Source organism: Heliconius melpomene, chromosome 21 (assembly GCF_056956725.1).
Source record: "Heliconius melpomene rosina isolate 202511_hmr_F chromosome 21, ASM5695672v1, whole genome shotgun sequence".
Classification (NCBI taxonomy): domain Eukaryota; kingdom Metazoa; phylum Arthropoda; class Insecta; order Lepidoptera; family Nymphalidae; genus Heliconius; species Heliconius melpomene.
In genome coordinates, this window is record NC_140409.1 from 14,229,542 (window position 1) to 14,248,783 (window position 19,242).

The 19,242-nt window shown below is 34.6% G+C and overlaps 2 protein-coding genes across 2 annotated transcripts in view; both read right to left on the reverse strand.

Moving 5' to 3' along the window:
- Positions 1–146: 146 nt before the first annotated feature.
- LOC146527377 (uncharacterized) lies at positions 147–2,871 on the reverse strand. Its single transcript, XM_085206078.1, has 4 exons — positions 1,915–2,871; positions 1,499–1,630; positions 819–974; positions 147–445 (listed from the first exon to the last, which is right to left on the reverse strand). Exons 1-4 carry the CDS (start codon positions 2,296–2,298, stop codon positions 161–163), a joined length of 957 nt encoding a protein of 318 aa, XP_085062204.1. The 5' UTR covers positions 2,299–2,871; the 3' UTR covers positions 147–160.
- A 147-nt stretch (positions 2,872–3,018) lies between these two features.
- Positions 3,019–19,242, reverse strand: part of LOC146527378 (discoidin domain-containing receptor 2-like) — an 82,316-nt gene continuing 66,092 nt past the window's right edge. Inside the window, exons 6-15 of the mRNA XM_085206067.1 lie at positions 16,731–17,026; positions 15,712–15,919; positions 12,170–12,601; positions 11,732–11,901; positions 11,234–11,356; positions 11,011–11,129; positions 10,053–10,171; positions 8,996–9,134; positions 8,300–8,546; positions 3,019–8,195 (exon numbers count right to left, since the gene is read on the reverse strand). Of these exons, the coding sequence (XP_085062193.1) occupies positions 8,010–8,195; positions 8,300–8,546; positions 8,996–9,134; positions 10,053–10,171; positions 11,011–11,129; positions 11,234–11,356; positions 11,732–11,901; positions 12,170–12,601; positions 15,712–15,919; positions 16,731–17,026 (2,039 nt within the window). The 3' untranslated portion in view covers positions 3,019–8,009. The remainder of the gene's footprint in view (positions 8,196–8,299; positions 8,547–8,995; positions 9,135–10,052; positions 10,172–11,010; positions 11,130–11,233; positions 11,357–11,731; positions 11,902–12,169; positions 12,602–15,711; positions 15,920–16,730; positions 17,027–19,242) is intronic.

Here is a 19,242-nt window from a genome sequence, read left to right on the forward strand (position 1 = left end):
AGGGAAAACAGAAAAAACATTTTGTTTTAAGCCAAGAATAACAAATATTTATGTTTTTTTTTTCATATTTGTTTTCGATAAGTAGTTTTTAGAATTTTTATCATATGCTTATTTTAAAAAATAGAAAAGACAAACTAAAACAACAGTTCAAATGATACATTTATTCTGACACATCATCAGACACATCCTCCTTTATCCGGATCTTATTCTTTACTCGCTTCATATATCCGGACTCGTTTCTCTCCTTCACAACGCCCTTGCCTTCCACCTTTCTATTCCTCAAATTCTTTTTAACTTTCTGTACTATTTCCTTCTTTTTGTGGGTAAATTGTGGGGGATTCTCCGTTATGGACATTTGGTCTTGATTTTCGCGTTTCAAAGCACTTTTGAATGTTTGACCCCTCGTCGGTTCGTGAAGAGAAAATGTTATTCTGTCGTGATGTATCTGATACAATTATTTACAATTAGGTTATAAGTTTAGGAGGCCATCGTAGCGTTATGGGGCAGTCGTTTGTAAACGAGATGGTTATGGGTTCAATTCCCACTAGGGGTTTTATTAAATTATTTTTATTTCTCTGATGCGGAGTAGTGGCGGAACTGTCTGTTAGACAAGGGGCTCACACACAAATTGGTGCGCGCGGAACGAAATGTCTTAACACTAGGTCCTACCCTCCTATACACAGGATGAACCGTCAAGCTTTTTTGTATATATATATATATATATATATATATTTATATAAGGATTTATATAAGGTAAGGCAAATTGTAGTTAAGTTAACCAGTACTAAATGGCTATATATCTTTAAACTATTCCTTACTCTATATTCAACGGACACGTAGCACTCGTCCTCGTCCTCGCACAAGAGGGAGTTCACGTCCGCCGGCTTCAGGGCGCCCGCGGGGCGCCGGCCGGACCTCACGAAGCGCCACAGCGACCTTATACGAGGACCGCAGGACTTTACCATGTCGGCCACCTTGGGATAAAGATAGATAGATTATTATCTGAATAGAGTTATAAATAGAAATTTAGGTCAATATTTTAGAAAAATCGTTTTGGAAGCTACAAAAAACAAATTATATTTAAATAAAAGATTTTCATCAAACTTATTTCTATTTCATTTGACGTATTAAATGGATAGATAGAGAACTTAGTCTGTGTATTTACACAGTATGTGAAATGTATGTTGTAAAAATTGGAAATTATGTAAATATATATATATATATTTATATAAGGTAATATATATTTATATATATATATATATTTTAAGTACAAATATAAATAAACAAAACCAGTCTAAAAAGAATATTGGAATTGGTCCTGCGACTTCTCAAACTCTGTTACTCAGTTACCATTACGTTCGAGAAATCGAGTATATTTTATATTAAATACTTTCTATTTCCCATTCTGCTAGACAAAACGGGCAAAACGAGGGCAGAAACGCGTCACGCGTGTTGATCTTAAGAATTGGAACTTCCCCCTGTCTAAAACCTGCTATACCTTCATCTGGTCCCCGCCGTCGCACGCGGCCCCGGCGCGCATCTCCACACCGAACGCGGTCACGCACGCGCGGTCCTCCGCCGTCAACGCGTCGACTTGGAACGCGCATTTTGGTATAGTGTCCGAGCGCTCCTTTATTTAGGAGAGGGTTACATTTAGTTTATTATTAAATTGAAAGGATTGTTTTCATACCAGCGTGAATAGGTTAATTAGTCTGATAGTTGTTTAAGTAATGGTAGTTCAGCTTTATTACTTTATATATATATATGTATATATATATATATATATATATATAGAATATATATGTAGAATAATCTTGTGAAAAAGTACCTAATATTAATATCATTGTAACTAGCACAGTGAAACAACAGACTTTAGTCTTAATTTAATTAGCGAATATCAGTAACCCCTCTCACCCATCCTATTTCATCGCAATGTTTCGGTTCGTCGTAGCATATGTAATAATTAGTGGCCTTTGATCCGTCTGTTCGCTTCTCGGATGACCAAGTGTACCAATTCTCACCAAACTTAAACATGCTGCTGATATGATTCTGGCGATATATCAACGGGAAGATGAGCTCATTGGGATGCATAGGCTTAGGTTTCTCCGTTTGATCAGGTTCATACACACGATTCTTTAGAAAAGGGAGTATTATCCTCTCTTTCTCCACTACTTCTGTATGTTCTTCTTCGTCAAGCCTCGAGTCTTCCTCTGAATGCATTATAACTTTAACTTTTACGGCGTATAATGAATTGAAGTATAAAAAGTATAGAAATACTATATTCTTGAGATTCGACATTGTAATGAGTTTTAGAAATGCTTCTCTAATAAGGAAGTGTTTTCGTTTCGCGGAACGATAAATCGTGTGTTTACTAACATTTGTTTCTGCATTGTTTTGTTTTCGTTCTTTTTGTGGAGATTTTTTCCTATCGATTGTGTGAATGTTGGTTTTGATTTATTTACTTTTTATGTTGATTCTATAATACAATATATTATTAATAGATTTATTAAATATCGGCGTCACGCTGTATCCCGTACGCAGCAGGGTAGGCAGAGGGAACCTAGTGCCAAGACACTCCGTTCGCCCCATTCTGCCGAATTCTGGAGACATTGCGTGTTGAGTGGCTCAGTGGAATTCGCCGAATTCACCGAGAGCGGAGAAAATGGAAATATAAACGTAAATAAATATTTCACTTCCTCGAGTGGGGATCGAGTGCACATCAGTCGCGTTGCAGTCACACTCTTGTTCGGATGCGCCACGACGGCTTCGTTCATTCATTCGTTCAGTATAAATTAGTAAATTTTCTAAAACAAAACTAATGAACAATAACCGATTGAATCCATCGTCATATGCAGGGTGCATTTTATTGTAATGCATTGGTTGTGGGTTCGACCTCCGAGTGGATTACCACTTGTACTACTTACTTATTATATATATTAATCAACTTTTACCACCACTCTGGCGAAGCCGCAGGCAAACATATACTAATTATTGGTATAAACAATAAAAAACCCATAATAAGTTAGAATATTGCTTTATTTTGGGTACAAAGATGTAAAGTATAAAATAAAAATACTGCATTTGGTATCGACTCTCATATAAGTTTTATGAAACAAAGCATTTTAGTACAGAGTACAGGACACTAGGAGAGGAAACGAAAGCTTTATATAACTATATTAATTTCATTTATCTAAACACTTAATACTTAAATACCGTATAAAATTTGAACTCTCTACCCTTCGGTAAAAACCAAAACGCATAATATAGATTCGTTCTTATGACAAAATTCTTATACATAACAGCTGTTATATTTTGTAAAAAGCCTTTCAATACGAAATTTTATACGGAATTTAACCATCATTTATACAATACAAATAAAAAAGCGAATATAGTTGGACCATTGTTAGGAATTAGAAGTTCCGTAGTTAAACACCGGCATATATACATGGTGGGGGTCGCGGGCGCTACCCGCCGTACCTATATCGTCTAACCTAACGGGTAACCGCTCTAAGTCTATAAAGCTAGTAAGAAAGTAAGGCCAGATTTAAATTAATCTTACTATACTTATTATATATATTATAGCGCCTGTTTGTATGACGGTGGTAGCGTTGTCTAATCAGTCTATCACTCCTCGCGAAGTGATAACAACAAGTGACGTCAGAAGTCACACAATATGAGTGTTTACGTATCAAATGCATTACTCGACACGCAATGCTTCCAGAATTAGGCTCCCAGGTTCTCTCAGGTTTTTCAGGTTATTACGGCGAATTTGAAGTGTAAAAGGGTGATTTACGCCCACCGTACATTAGCTATATAAAATATGTTTTAGAGATCGCTAACCTAATAAATTGGTTCAAGACTACAGCAAAACTTAAGTATATCTTACTTACAAATTACAATTAGTGCTATTAGGCTCACAAGCCGTTCGGTCCACGGAAGTATCTAACACTAAGACACTCGGGTGCATATATCGATAAAAGAAATCGATCACCACCCGAGTTACATCGATATCGATATAATATAATCCAATTAATTTTAATCTAAAAATCGATATATTGTCGTAAACTGCCATCACTAACTTAACCAGCCAACTACGGAAAATAGACTATAAAAAGTTTTTTTTTAGTTATACAATAATATAATATTATATTAGAAGTTTTTTTTAAATAATTCCTTTGAACGCGTCTAGACTAGTTTATATGTAGAGGTTGGAAGTACCAAAAATAATGGGAGGATTTAACTTTGAGTACGCATGTCGCGGGTTCACATACAACAATCTATCTATCTATTAAACGTAGTCACTAGTAGCTCACTCGTGATAGTCGCTCTGCAGTGACGGAATGTAACGTGGACTCTTACACTATACCTAACCTCGGGCCGGCCACGAGCCGTCGACTGTACTGTACTGTATGTAGAATAGATTTATTATTTCTTATTGAATTATTATTTAGGAGATATGTATTGTCTTGAATAGGGGTAAAATCGATAGTTTTATTAAAGAAAATATAGTTAAAAACACAAGGGCGCAGCGGGACAGTATCTGCATGTACTCGACAGTTGTAACTTCTCTAGTCGCATCTCGCATTCGTGGGAATATTTATTATTCTTAGGTCATGCCATCAAACAAACTGTACCTAAAAAAGACTAAACTGTAGAACAGTGTGTCCATATTCTCTGCCCGGCCTGCTAAATGTGGAAAATAGGAAAAAAACAAACCAAAACCGATAGAAGAGAGGAAAAGAGAGTAACTGTTATTTGTACAGATTTACAGTTTAGTTTACAGTTACTTGGAAAATTGCATTATATTCAGTTAAAAGTTATCTAAATAAAGTTTACGAGAACCGAGTGTCTACAACCTCTGCCTAACCTGCTATATGCGTGATACAGAGTGAAGCTATAAAAAACAATAGTCAAACATTAATCTACCTACTTTAATATATTTTGATTTTAAAGCTTAAGAAATATTGTTTTCATTCGTAACCACTATTTTTAATTATCTAACACGTCTATACATATACGAGTCTATATAAAAAGATTTAGTACATATATTATTTAGAACTATGGGCGTTGAGTTCCGCAACTTAGCATTAAGTTCCCTCTGTACCCTGCCATATAAGGGATAAAGCGTGATGCTAAACAAAAAAAAAGCGGAGAGCCGAGTGTCTTAACACTACTAAAAATGTGGTAAGTTTCATCTAATATTAAATGAAAATGAAGTAAACTTCATTTATTTTGCCTAATTTATTTCTTACAAAAGTTAATTTTGGTTAAAATCCAACTTTTACGAAAAATTGGTAGAAAAATGAAAAAAGAGAGTGACTTAACACTTATTTTTCTACGGAAAAGAAAAAGCAAATACTAAAGACATTACATAATACGTATATATATGAGTATGTTTGTCTGGTCGGAGTCCACGTTACTTAGTGTCTAAACTCTATTCTCACATAAATTGGCGACACTCCGTAACATTAGCCATTAAGCTCATTATTTTACATAAAACCGTGCTTTCACACTAAACATTAAAAAAAAAAGGTTTTTTTATATATAATTGCACTATTATAAACAGGCTGATAAAGGGCAGCTAAATCCATGGAGACCCTGACACAGGTGAGATGGTAGAGAAGGTGATGATAAATCATTTCCAACTATTTCAACCCCATACAGCATGATGGGAAGTTTTACCGTTCTTGAGAAATCGGCTTAATTTTTATTTCTGTATATTTGCACTATAATATTCTTCAAAATCTTTAGTTTTAAGAAGCGGTTGTAATTTTTTTGCTTATTGTGTAATTTTTAATTGATGTTTTCTCAAAATGTTATAACTTTTGTCCTCAAAATTTTGAATCTCCTCTATAACCTGTGTCAGTTTGTCTGTCACCCTGTATATATAGCATTACTCTACAACGTGATGCATTTAATTAAAGTTTCACTCAATATGTGACTGGATTTGCACCTGTACCCAAATACATAGAAGAAAGAATAAGAAAATTTCAACGTAAACCTCAATAACTTTAAGCCACTTGGGTCCGCTACAAATCCTGTTCAGTTAAAAAATGATCCTGAACTTCTGTAAATATATGTTTTAAACCTCTAAATATAAGATGAATACTTTAATATATTATAACACAATAATATAAAAAAAAAACATTTAAAATAATTTAGTTATTATTACTATTAATTTAGTACGCGCGACGCGATCACTGTTGCATCTAATAATTTAAAATAAAAAAATACGATCTTTTGAAAAAGAAGTCTATCAAACTACTAAGTCTAGAAAACTATTGTAAAAAAACATATAATTAGCATAATATAATTTTACTTAGAAAGAAAATCGATTTAATTAGGCCGTCCGTTATAAGAAAAAAAAAAAAACACTTTGAATCAATACAGACACAAAAAAAAAGAATTAACACTTAAACCAGTCAGTCAGGAATTGCCAAAAACAATCACAAAATCACAGAAGTATGAAAAATGGTAAAAACTCTGAGGATTGCCAAGCTGATATTCCCAAGTTCAATTCCAGGTTGGTCCATACAAACAAAAGTTTAAAGGCGGGGTGCGGTCGTTTTTGAGCTCACTTAGTCTAAAAAACCTGATTTTTTTCATATAAATAGAAAGTTTCATAATAATTATAATTACTTTTTCTTCTTCAATATGGCACAAAATATGAATAAAATATAATTTTCCCTTAAAAAAATAATTATTGTTAAATATTTTCGTTGTTTACAAAAACATATTAAAGCTATCAAGTTTTTATTTCATAAGTATATATTTGTGAAATTTATTACAAAAATCGACTCATATTAATATAAAAAAAATTAAAATAAACTAAATGAATATATTGTAAACGCGATGGTTGGGTTTGATTTTCACTGCGTGGAATAAATTGTTTTCATTATAAAACACAGTACGTGGCGATGAGTGGTCGGGGTGCCGATCAACAATTGTCTAGAATTCCGGCAGAAAAAATAATGTTACTACATATTTTAGATTTATACTGTTTAAAATATTTAAATAGATAATTTGAGTAAACATAATATAAAGATATGAATCGATTTTAGTAATTTTATTGTAAATTACATTTTTAATTTGCAGTTCCTTATCAATCTGTATATCTCTTTATGTATTGTACATAATATAATATACTTTAAATAACATATAAAAATGTATATAGTATAATATTTAAAATTGTATAATTATAAATATAACGGCCGCACCGAACCCAAAAAGAATTAGAACTTTATTTAGAGCTCATATATACAATTTTGAGCTTATAAACTTAGTCAAACATATTTGAGTTGAAACTCAAAACTCTAAAGCGCAATCAAAATCTTTATATTTATAATTAAGTTTCTAAGAATTTTGAGTTTGAACTCATAAGGGTTTTAAATACAATTACAATAATAATATATAAAATATATCGAACAGAAATCGATATTACGAGTAATACAGACAAAATTAATGAAATAAGGCTTAGTATGTAAAGATTTTCAAATAAACTCACTCTATCAGTCAAAAGTTGAGTGTAGAAAGAGATTTTGTAGGAGACATCGACTTCGTGTATTGAAAAAAGAAAGTTTGTAAAATAAATATAATATGTATAATCAAGTAATTATATAATTATGCTTATTAAAATGCTTTAATATCCTGCTAAAATAGTAATAATAAAACAAAGATTGAAAACTAGCTTTTCCTTAAAAGCTTAAAAAAACAAACAAACTTAAATAAAGTAGCAATGATATAATTATGCGTATAGTTTATGCTTTGATATTCTGTTAAAAAAATAATAAAAAATGAAATCATTTTTTTAATTAAAAATAAAAAAAAACACAAAACATACTACTTTCGATAGCCATTTAACAAAACCTGCCAAATTCAAATTGTTCCCCAAAAGAAATAAGAAAAATATCCTCACAAAAATCAATACACGATCGAACGACCCCACAATTCATTACACGAACTCACTCCCACAACCTCTCGCACACACACTGCCTAGTTCGCCTACCTTGTCACGAGTACCCTATACCTTTCCTCTGGAGGAACCCGTGTATTTCATAGAACGTCGGTCTGTCTATGTCGTCACGTCTCCAACACTCCATCATCAGGTCGTATACGTCATGGGGCAAGCCGGGTGAACGGTGTATGTATTCGAATAGACCGTTGTCGGACTGTAGGTTGGTTAGATTCTCTAAGACCTGGAATATAACAAGGAAATGATGAGATAGATTTGGTACTTTAATAATTTTACCATAAAATAAAAAAAGACTTTAAATTAACTAAAAATTGAACCTAAGCCCACCTCGTTGTCATTCAGATGCTCGTACGGCCGTCGTCTGCACAGTGTGAATATTTCATAGAGAGTGACCCCGTACGACCATACATCACTTTTACTCGTGTATTTCCTCCTCAGTATGGCCTCCCACGACGCCCAGCGTATGGGTAGTGGGCTCCTATCGTCTATTTTGTAATAATCGCAAGCGTATATCTCGTTGTCGGTGGCGAAATCGCATACTTTTATCTGATACCCTTTGCCTATAAGGCAGTTTCTGTAAAAAATAAAATGTCTTAAGTGAACGTTTTTATAATTTTTGTAATAATTACTTAAGTCATTGTCAGATTTGTTTGAACAAGGTGCGGTGTTGGTCTGGCAATACAAATGTGAATCAATTCACTATCACTCAATTCCATACTCACTTTTAAAGAAATAAAATTGTACATAAAATATAATAAAATTGATATATAAACACGGCGTTGAGTTCTGCCACTCAACACGCAATATCTTCAGAATTCGGCAGAAAGTGGAGGACGGAATGTCTTAACACTAGGTTCCCTCTGCCTATCCTGTTATAAATAAAAACTGCCAAAATAAACGTCAAGTGCGTATACTAATACCAAAAATATTCCATGAGCCCGCCCGGTACGTTGAAACTTCTAAATAAAATATTTTCCTTTCATTAGTAGTACTTAATGGGAAAACTAAACTGTATTTTCTTACCTAGTAGCCAAATCTCGATGTACAAAATTGAGTGTCTCCAAATAATGCATTCCAGCGGCTATTTGAGTTGATATATGAAGAAGACTTGAGACACTGACACTGGCAGGCGGAGAAGAACGAAGAAACGCGCAGAGATCACCTGGAAGTAATTATTTTATTACACTATTATTGTTGTTCACTCGAGATCTAAAATTATTTGGTTACTAGCGGACGCGCGCAGTTTCGCCTGCTTATCTGTACCCTTATAATAAACCATAAAACACATTTTTAATGAAATATTTTTAAGTCTAAATTTCAAAATTTATAAAAAGTGATGGCGATTTTCCATATAAACTTTAAAATCCTTATTTGCACCCTTAGGGGGTGAATTCTAGAAAACCATGAAACACATGTTCAATTAAATATTTTTAAGAGTCTGAATTTCAAATTATATTAAAATCGGTGCTGATTTAAAAAAAGTCCATATAATAGGGGTATATTTCATCCCTTTAAGGTTAAAATTTTTCAAAATCCTTTCTTAGTGGATGTCCAGAATACGAAAGTAAACATCTGTCCAAATTTTACATTTCCATCATCAAGCGTTACGGCTGTGCGTGCCTCTTCCCTCAGTCAGTGAGAACATTTCCTTTTATCTTCTATATATATATAAAATCGAAAGGTCACTCACTCATCACGAAATCTCAGAAACTACATGTGCTAGGAATCTCCAATTTTGCATAGGAGTTACTTATAGGACGTAGGTGCTTATAGGTGCTCGCTAAGACGGGAACTTGCAATATTCGACTTCTAAGGGGTTGTTTTTGGGGTCGAAAGTTTGTATGAAACTTCGTTACTACAAATGCTAGGAGTCTCAAATTCTGCATAGACGTCACTAGAACGTAGTCATGGAGACAGAAATTAATAATAACATAGTTCACGCGGGTGAAACCGCGAGCGGGCCGCTAGTATATATATATATATAGATAACATTAGTTTTTCGAAAACTGATAACTTTGAAATTGAAAATTAATAAATATTCATCATCATAAATATTGTTCGACTTAATAATAAAACTTACCCAATTCGGAATATTCCAGGACCACGGCTAACGGTGGTGATCTGCACGCTCCGAGCACTCTGGCTAAATGCGGTGACGACAGCGAGGCTAAGTTACGCACTTCACGTTCGAAATCCTCCCTGAGGAATGATAAAATTTAATAAAATGAATACTGCCGTATGGTGCAGTGAAGCAGCATTTGATTTGAAACTCGATACTGTGAGTTCTGTTAATTATTATTATCTATTATTTTCTATTGTTTACCTTTCTTTATCATATAAATAATCTATTATTCAAACCAAAGTTAACATAATAACAATCACATTTTTTATTGATCGTGAGAGGGACGCGGGGTAGCGGGGCGCGGGAGTGGTTTACCGGTGGTGAGCAGCGTGCGTTCTGTGTAAAGGCTTATTACAGAAATGGCGATTCGTGCACTATTGCGCGGCATCTATTATGCTCTGAGTTTAGTTTACATTCCTAGTACAGTTCACATGTCCTAGTGAAAGTGTTATCAGAACGTGGGTCGAAAAGTTTGAGTCTACGGGTTCGACACTGAGTCAAAAACCTGCGGGGCGTCCAAGGTCCATAAGAACGGAAGAAACTGTAAGCCAAGTCGCGACCTGGATGGTATACATCTCAGTGATGTTATTTAAAAAAAATAAAATTTCCATGTGTTTACTTTATTATAAACTAGCGGACCCGGACGCGGCTGCGCCCGCTTGAACTATACGAATATTTATTAAATATATTTATGAAATTATTTTCATTTTTCAATAGAATTAGTAAGAAAATATAAGCATAAATAATTAAAATAAGCTAAAAAAGAATAATAAGTGGAGATTTATTATTAGAAAATTTTTATCACAATTAAATTAGCAATGTGGCCCTGATTGCGTAAAACTGTGCCGGGTACAAATTATTTGTTTCACATGTTAATTAATATAATATAGATAAAACAGATTTTATTATTGCATACATTATATACTTCTCCTTGTCGGACGCGTCGTGACATAGAAACTTAACGGCCACTAAGCGTTTCTCCGAAGTAATAGTACCATTGTACTCCGGCACACCGTCCGCCTCCGCTACGTACACCTAAAAACAAAATATATTTAGCTAACCACTGTATTCAGGCCGGTGTATTGAGCTATCTACATATATCGTTAGGGCGTTACATTATTTACACAGAGCACACTTACCGGTCCAAAAGCCCCCTCGGCAAGTTTCGAGATCATTCTAAGACGATGTCGGGGAAACTCTATGACGTTTGTTGTTTCTAAGCGACGAGTGCGATCTATTAGCACCTCTTGTTGATTTGGCGACTGTAAAATAATGAGAGAGGCCGTTAAATCTAATCAATAGTATTTTTTGTGTAATCAATAATAAAACTTAAATGTAGTTTTTATCCCGCATATAGCAAGATGGCAGGGGGGAACCCAGTGGTAATGCACTCTGTTCCACACAAACAGCACAATTTTCTATATATTACATGTTCCGTGGTGAAACTTAACGCCGCGCTTTGTTTTCTTACCAGAGCGAAGAAATAGATTTAATTAATTACTCACGGTAGTAATGGAACTAACAACCGTCGAATTTACAATTACACAATATACAACACCACGCGGCGTTAAGTTCTACCCGTAATACAAATAAACCACATACATTCATAAAGATATATAAACAAATATATTTGTTACCCTAGTCCTATCGGATCGTATCGATCGTCTTGTGCGCGTGTCAATTTCCATCGTGTCCAGATCGGTGGTCACTGGTTCAGTTCTGTCGGACAAATTATCCGGTATACGCGTCTTTGTTAATAGCGGCGCGGAGCTCAACTCTGGCACTGCGTAGTCGTAGTTCGAGCTGTCTGTTGGTTTTAAAATTATATTAGGAAATATGCTAATAGAAATATATTGTAAAGTTCATAACATATAATAAAACATCTACATATTTTCAATGTAGCGTTTTTAAAACTAATTTTTTTTAGACTTAAAAACTACTAAGCCGATTTAGATGAAACTCTAAATTAATACAACTTATACAACAAAATAAGACATATGCTACGATTTATAACAATAAATGTAAATAAAAATAATCATACTTTAATAGGCTGACTAGCGTAAATTCTAACAAACCTGACAAAGCCGCATTGGAATCCTTCACAAAATCCTTCATTTCCAACAACACAGTACTATAACTGAAGTACGGAGCGCACTTCAAAGCCTGATACGGTTCCTGGTACTCGTCAGACTTAACATCGGGACAATCGATCACCATTTTATTATCCATTGAAGAACAAGGATTATAATTCTCCGTACGTTTTTGTATCGACGTCTTAGTTAGAGGACTCGCGAAACATTTTCTGTGCCTGTGCCTGTGTACTATAAGGAAGATTGCCACAGCTAGTAGGATGATCAGGGCTGTAAGAACCCCGACCACTATGGCCAGGTACAGTGGGTCGTCTTGGTGTGCCGTGGAGATTGGTAGGTCTTTGACTGGTTGTTTAGTCTTGTCTTTTCCTGGCGGAGGTTTCAGGCTTTCCGGTGTGTAATTGCCTTGGGCTACGTCTGTGAAAGTTTGTGAAATATGAATTTTAAGTTATAGCTTCATGCTGCATTCCGCAGGTAGAGGGAACCTAGTGTTAACACACAACGTCCCCCACTCACAATTTCCACCGAATTTTCGAGATAATGGCGGAACTCTACCCCGCACTTTGTCACGACGTCGAATTTTTTACATAATAATAACATAACAATTTCATTTTTTCTTCACGCTTTACCTTTATCTGATAAACAAGAAGTACTAATTTTAATACACTATGCAATGCAATTACTAAAAATGTTTATTTTCCCTGCCTAGTTTTTTTTATAAGAACGACACAGCTATTAGCTAGAAGCTAGGCGAAGAGGCAAACTCGGCATTTACTCGAGCGTCATTGAGACCTATTGGGTTGCGAAGCTTAGATGGTAACAAGACAAAAATGTCATATAATACATATCTTTTGACCGGTGGGGTGAGCGGCTATAGATTTTCAAAAATGTAAAAAAAACTGTTCATGGAACAGTTTTGAACATGGAACATACTCGAGCGCGTTAGATATTGATATCATCAATTTCCTAAGTCTTCTTAAACATGATAAATGTTAATTTCCATGATGGAGGTGGTCGTACGTAAGAGTTAAAAATGACAAAAAAAAATATCGAGCGCGTCAGATTTTCTATGGGGGTGTTAAGTGAATCTGAAAAAATGCTCTTATATAATAATCTGACGATTTGGATGTGACGCAAGCTCCCAATCAATGTTGGAATATGCAAAAAAATTCGTCATTTTGAAATATTCGAGCGCGTCAGATTAAGATATATATGGTTCATCTTCATGCTCTAGACGTAATATCCCAAAATCAGACGACTGTCTGAAGGGACTTCCTTAATCGGACAATTATTAATATTTTTTTAAACCAATAAAATAAACAAGTCAGCTTTACGTTGTATCCCGCACACAGCAGGGGAGGCAGAGGGAACCTAAAGGTTAAGACACTCTGTTCCCTACTTTCTGCCAAATTTTGAAGGCATTGAGTGTTGAGTAGCAGCACTTAACGTCGCGGTTTTGCCTCGACATCAGAGCGAAGAAATAAAAATATACATTTAAATAAATATTTCATCTCCTGGAATTGAGATTGAACCCACAACCAGTCGGTTTTACAGTCACTGGCCTCAGTTTTTTTATTCATTGAACGTAATCAATTGAAAAGCTCAAGGAATAGAATGTAAATAAAAGATTGTATGTTTGAAATAGAAAAAAAAACTACAAAGAAAATTTTTTTCCAAGTATTTTTTTAAATTATCATCTTCATTGATGAGTTGGGGAGTAATAAATAAAGAAAGAGTGAGAGAGGAATAGAAATACGGAGAGAGGAATATAGGCAAACTAAAAACTCTCAAATTGTCAGATTAGTGGAGTATACACGATTTAGCATGTAACTAACTTACTCTACGTTAATCTGATGCGCTCCAGAATGTCAGATGATCGATTTTTTTTTACTAATCTGATCCTTTATCCTAGACGCGCGGCCATATGGAGCTCATATTTGGTGGAAGTACGTAACTGAGTGCGAGGAATCCCCAGTATCTTAATCTGCCGCGCTCGAATAAATCCGAAAGTCCCCTCTTCGCCGCCCCTAATATTGTATATTATAAAACTGATAAGTAATGATTTTATGACAGAACTGGCTGGCCGGAAAACTCCATAAAGTAAATAGAAATTAATATAGCCTGTAAATCGTTTATATTTTTATAAACAATTAAAAATGTATACATCCTATATCTTATAAAACAAAGTCGCTTTTCGTGTCTGTCTGTTGTTTCTAACTCTTCTTCTTCTAAATCACCCAATGGATTTTGATGCGGTTTTCACCATTAGGTCGAGTATTTTTCGTAGAAGGTTTATATATAGTTTATTATTTGTACATTCTTATGTAAATTAACATAAATACGATAAATGTGTATAAAGTCCTACCCGTTGAGACATTTTCGCGCATGCGCTGCTCTAATGGTAAGTACTACATTCAAAAATGTACTGGAGTATTGTTCCTCTTAATAAGATCTACAAAAAAGTCCGCGACGGTATATTCGTATCTTTTAAGAATAACGTGTAGTGATCATTTTTCTGTCTAAAAATAATAATTTCAATATATTTTTTATTGTGAGTCATATTTTTCTATAATGGTATTAATCCTTATCCTTTAAAATACTTTATTAATTTTCTACGTTAAACGAAGTTAAAATTTTAAATTTGCTTTTTACACTGTTTCGAAATTGCGAATAGTTTTACAGAAAATCGCATTTAATTGTTGACACATCACGCCGTTGACACATCAACTATATGTTACTCAAGTTTCACTTATCCCTTACTCTCAGCATATAAATAAGTATATTAGTTCTGATCAAAACTGTCTTTTACTGTTTTTCATTTTAATAAGTACTTTAGAAGTTGTTACAATATCAAAAAATCCTTGCTGCGAAACTGCTCGCCACTCGCCATGCGTCCGCCGCGCCCGCCTGCCTTACACGCATCGGTGCGTGGTTCAGTGGTAGAATGCTCGCCTGCCACGCGGGCGGCCCGGGTTCGATTCCCGGCCGATGCATTCTATTTAATTTTCCTCACAAGCAGCCATGTAGTGCTTACTTTTCATCAGGGACAGAATACCTTCTTCAGCATTAACCACAAGCTCGAAAAAAAAACCCACCTGCCTCTATAGCAACGAAGATTTAGATGCGTTTGCACGTATTGGATAATTGGAGTTGAATGTATTATTGCAGCGCGATATATTTGGTTTCATATTTTTTGTAGTAGTTATTAGTAGGTAGGTTTTTGTTTATAATTTCTTCCGTTTAAAAATAGTCATTTAACTATCTAAAAATAGTCATTTAAATATATTTTAATAAGTACTTGAAAAGATTAGTAGCACAGATTTAAAATTACGGTACGTACTAAAAAATCCTTGCTGTGTAAAACAATTGGAAAATCCTTATTGAAACTACGAAAATGCGGGTTGCATTAGGGTTTAGTTAATTTTCACATTATCTTAAGTGCTTTGCAAACATACATTATATGAATAATCCAGTAGTTAAAGCGGGCGAAGCCGCAAGAGGGTCGCTAGTAATATTATAAAATTCACCTGAATCAAACAAAACTTCGCTAATAAGAATCCATCGAGCGGAAAAATGGAGCTCGATTCGAACCCACTTCCCTATACGATGGTGCAGCTTGATGCTGACATTGCGCGAGCTCTCGAATATATTGTCCTCTACTGTCGTATAGCGTATGGGCTCGTCTTGGAAATGACGACCACCGATGGAGAAAGATATTACTGCCTCCGAGAATACCTGAAAAATAACAATTGGTAGCAAATAAACAAAATTTAATATTAATAATATTCTTTGTTAGTTCGATTAATGCCAAATTAGTATCTAAAGATTAAAAAAGTTAGGTATTTATTCAGTTTACCGATAACTGTTAAGTAAATATCCAATATCTAAGGCCCAAGAACTACCTCGGATGCAAATTTGCTATATCAGATCCTGGAGTGAGACGTCTCGGACGCCCAAGGAAGCGCTGGTTGGATATCGTGATGCAGGACATAAGAGCCAATGGTCTAATTACCGAGGACGCCAAAGACCGTGCAAAGTGGAGTAAGTGGAGTAGGAAGGCAGACCCTGGCAATAGCCGGGATTAATGCCAGGAGGAAGAAGAAGGATCCAATATCATAAACTAGACTGAGTGTATCTACAATCATATTTAAGATACACTCAAAAAAGGTTTTATAGCTTTTTTAAAAGTTTTCATATAAAAATATGAAAGTAGCAGAAGAAAATAACTTGAAATGAATAAATGAATAAATTACTAACTAACAGTGATTGTTTTGTTATTCGGAACATTTTTAGATCGATAATAATATTTGATATATTAAGTATTTGATACGTCATAGAAATTGTGGAAAAAAGCAAAAATATACATTCAACAAACGTGGTTATTATAGAAATAGATTATAACCTTATACTATTAGATTATGGTATATAAGATTGTAAATATATTATTCTTTATTTGTGACCAATGTGGGTACAAAGTGGGTTAAACATAATTTTACAAAATTACAACTACCCTACATATTTTAATATCTTTATAAAGACTACCCACCTGAACATCCCTCATGAACTTGTTATTACAATACAAGTGTACAGCGCTGAACTCCCTAACTTTATCAAATTCGAAGGTCAACACGGGGTTGTAGGGCCTGGAGTCGTTCCTCCATCCAACCCAGGCTGAGGTCTTGGCGGCCTCCCTTATCTCATCACCGCCGAACTGACCGTCCACCAGCTGTCCCAGGCCACCGCGTAGCTCTTCACCCCATTGGCCGTCGTATATCATGTCTGTTAGTTCGACACCATTGCTACGCTTGTCGCCTTTTGGCATCGAATAGGATACTATGCCCACTATTTATGAAAGAAGAAATGTTCTTTAGGTAAATAAATCAAAAAGTTATTAAAAAAGAAAACAAATTTACAAAGATTAGTTAGTGAAGAGACACGCTGTATCTCGAAAGCAGTAATCCCGTTAGGCAGAGTGAACCTAATGTTAGGGCGCTCCCACGTTCTGGTTAATTTACGAAATATAGTTTGTCAAATGGCGAAATTCAAACTCACAGCAGACGCTGAAATGTTTTAATTATTTGATATATTAATTCAATTGTGGGTTCCATTCATGGTTTCAAAGATCTTCACCTGTTTTTTTAAAAAAAGCTTATGATATTTCTAAACTAGCTAAAAATAGATAACAGCGTAACCTAACGCCGCAATTTCCTCTGTCCAAACCACAAACGGCACCAAGCCGATTAAAAATCATCATTTTCAAAGTGAACCATACTACTCATGGAATACAATGAATTACCATACACTTCTTTTCTTAATACAGTAAAATTAATAACCACAAATTGAATAAAAAAACGCGACGTGACCTAGAAACCTACTAGAATTCCACACTGACATATGTACATACATACATAAAACACATACAATTGCATATGTCTACTAACATTTTACACAATACCGATTGTATTGTGCTACACGCGCACATGATATTTCTGGCTTAGACGACAAGTTGCGCGCTGTTTTTTTTCTTTGTTTAAGCTAACATACAGTTGAAATGCGGTTTTTTTAATTAAATATTTAAATGAAAATCCCATCCTTTCATGGCGAGTCGTGTGTCACGCGAACTCATACAGCTATTAAATGTACATTTAATTACCACTAGCGCATCGACCTGGATTCGTTCGGAATGTAAATCTAATTTTTCCTATAATATGTTAGAAAGAAGAATTACAAAGAATTAGACGCAATTGTTTGTTGTTTAGTTGACTTTTCTGTTTGATCGCGATAGTTTTGATATGTTTGTATTTATATTTGTAGTATCAACCGCTCCTTTTCTTAGCCTTCGAAAATTTACCCGGAGATTTATTTGTATGTAAATTTTTTAATATCAAAATCGATAATAGAACAAATCTTGACTGTAAGAAAAGCACAAGCCCAATAGCTTTTAATATTACCTATAAGGACCTACTCTTCAAAACGATTGACGTAAGAAATAAGAATAACTAAAAAAGGTTAAACTGTTTGGTCTCTACATCTCTCAAACAAACATACATAGACCGTCAAACACATTACCCTCCTCCAAGCCGCGCAGTCGGATAAAAAATCGATTATTCAAATAAGAAAATCAAGTATTAAAGAAAGAAAACCTCGAAATAATGTCCATAATGTGGCTGTGCCACACCAATAGTGAATAGTTCGTGACTGTAATACGAGTACAGTAAGGTGAAAGTTAAAAGGTGGTTAGAAAAACAAAAATGGCCAGACGTATTATTAAACGCAATTTGCCGTGTTATGAATGCGACGTGAAATTTGATTCTGGGTAAAACCGCGTAAATGCTGTAACTGAACTAAATTTTAATACAATTTTGCGTGGAACTAGGTTCTGGGTGGATAGTCGTCGATACGATTGTAGTAAAGGTAATATTTTTATAGTTTTATCCCCATATATAAAAGGGAAAGCGAGAAAATTTTGTGTTGAGACACCCTACGTCTCAAAACTTCATTAGGTACTAAATATAACACCTTCATTTATCTAATCAAACTGTAAAAAAAGACAAAACACATTGTCTACGATCAGAACCGGTCAGCATTTGTCCAAAACGAAACTTACTCGTAGAATGAGATATGACGACATAAGTTGTAGACCTAGTTGTGGGTAAAAAATAAAAAATGTACGAGTACATCACTAGTTTCTCTAATATGTAGGAGATTTCTCACAATATGTGTTTTTTTTACTATTCCATATATATCGAAGCACATCTTTCTATACCTCTCCCTTAATACTTTCCCTCACAAATTCTAATATTATACGTTGCTACATTAAGAATATTTTGTAATTTAATAATGTTAGCTGACGGAATATCCTGCGCGCGAGCAGGACCCTTCCTGTGTTAGAAGAGTATCGGCACCCACCACCACCGCACTCATTCATTCTTATAGCAAGCTAGTGCGCAGGAGGGCTTAGGGCTAGGGCTTAGTCAAGTCTTAGTCATTGTTTAATTATATTTGATTGTGTATTCAGATTTATTCACTCAGAAATATTGTTTGTATAAGTCAATTCT

Excerpts from the sequence above, each read along its gene's own strand:
- LOC146527377 (XM_085206078.1), bottom strand. The coding sequence starts at position 2,298 with ATGTCGAATCTCAAGAATATAGTATTTCTATACTTTTTATACTTCAAT. Across the intron at positions 1,631-1,914 it reads ATTGCGATGAAATAGGATGG|GAGCGCTCGGACACTATACC; the intron begins GTGAGAGGGGTT and ends TCCTAAATAAAG. Across the intron at positions 975-1,498 it reads ACGGCGGGGACCAGATGAAG|GTGGCCGACATGGTAAAGTC; the intron begins GTATAGCAGGTT and ends CTTTATCCCAAG.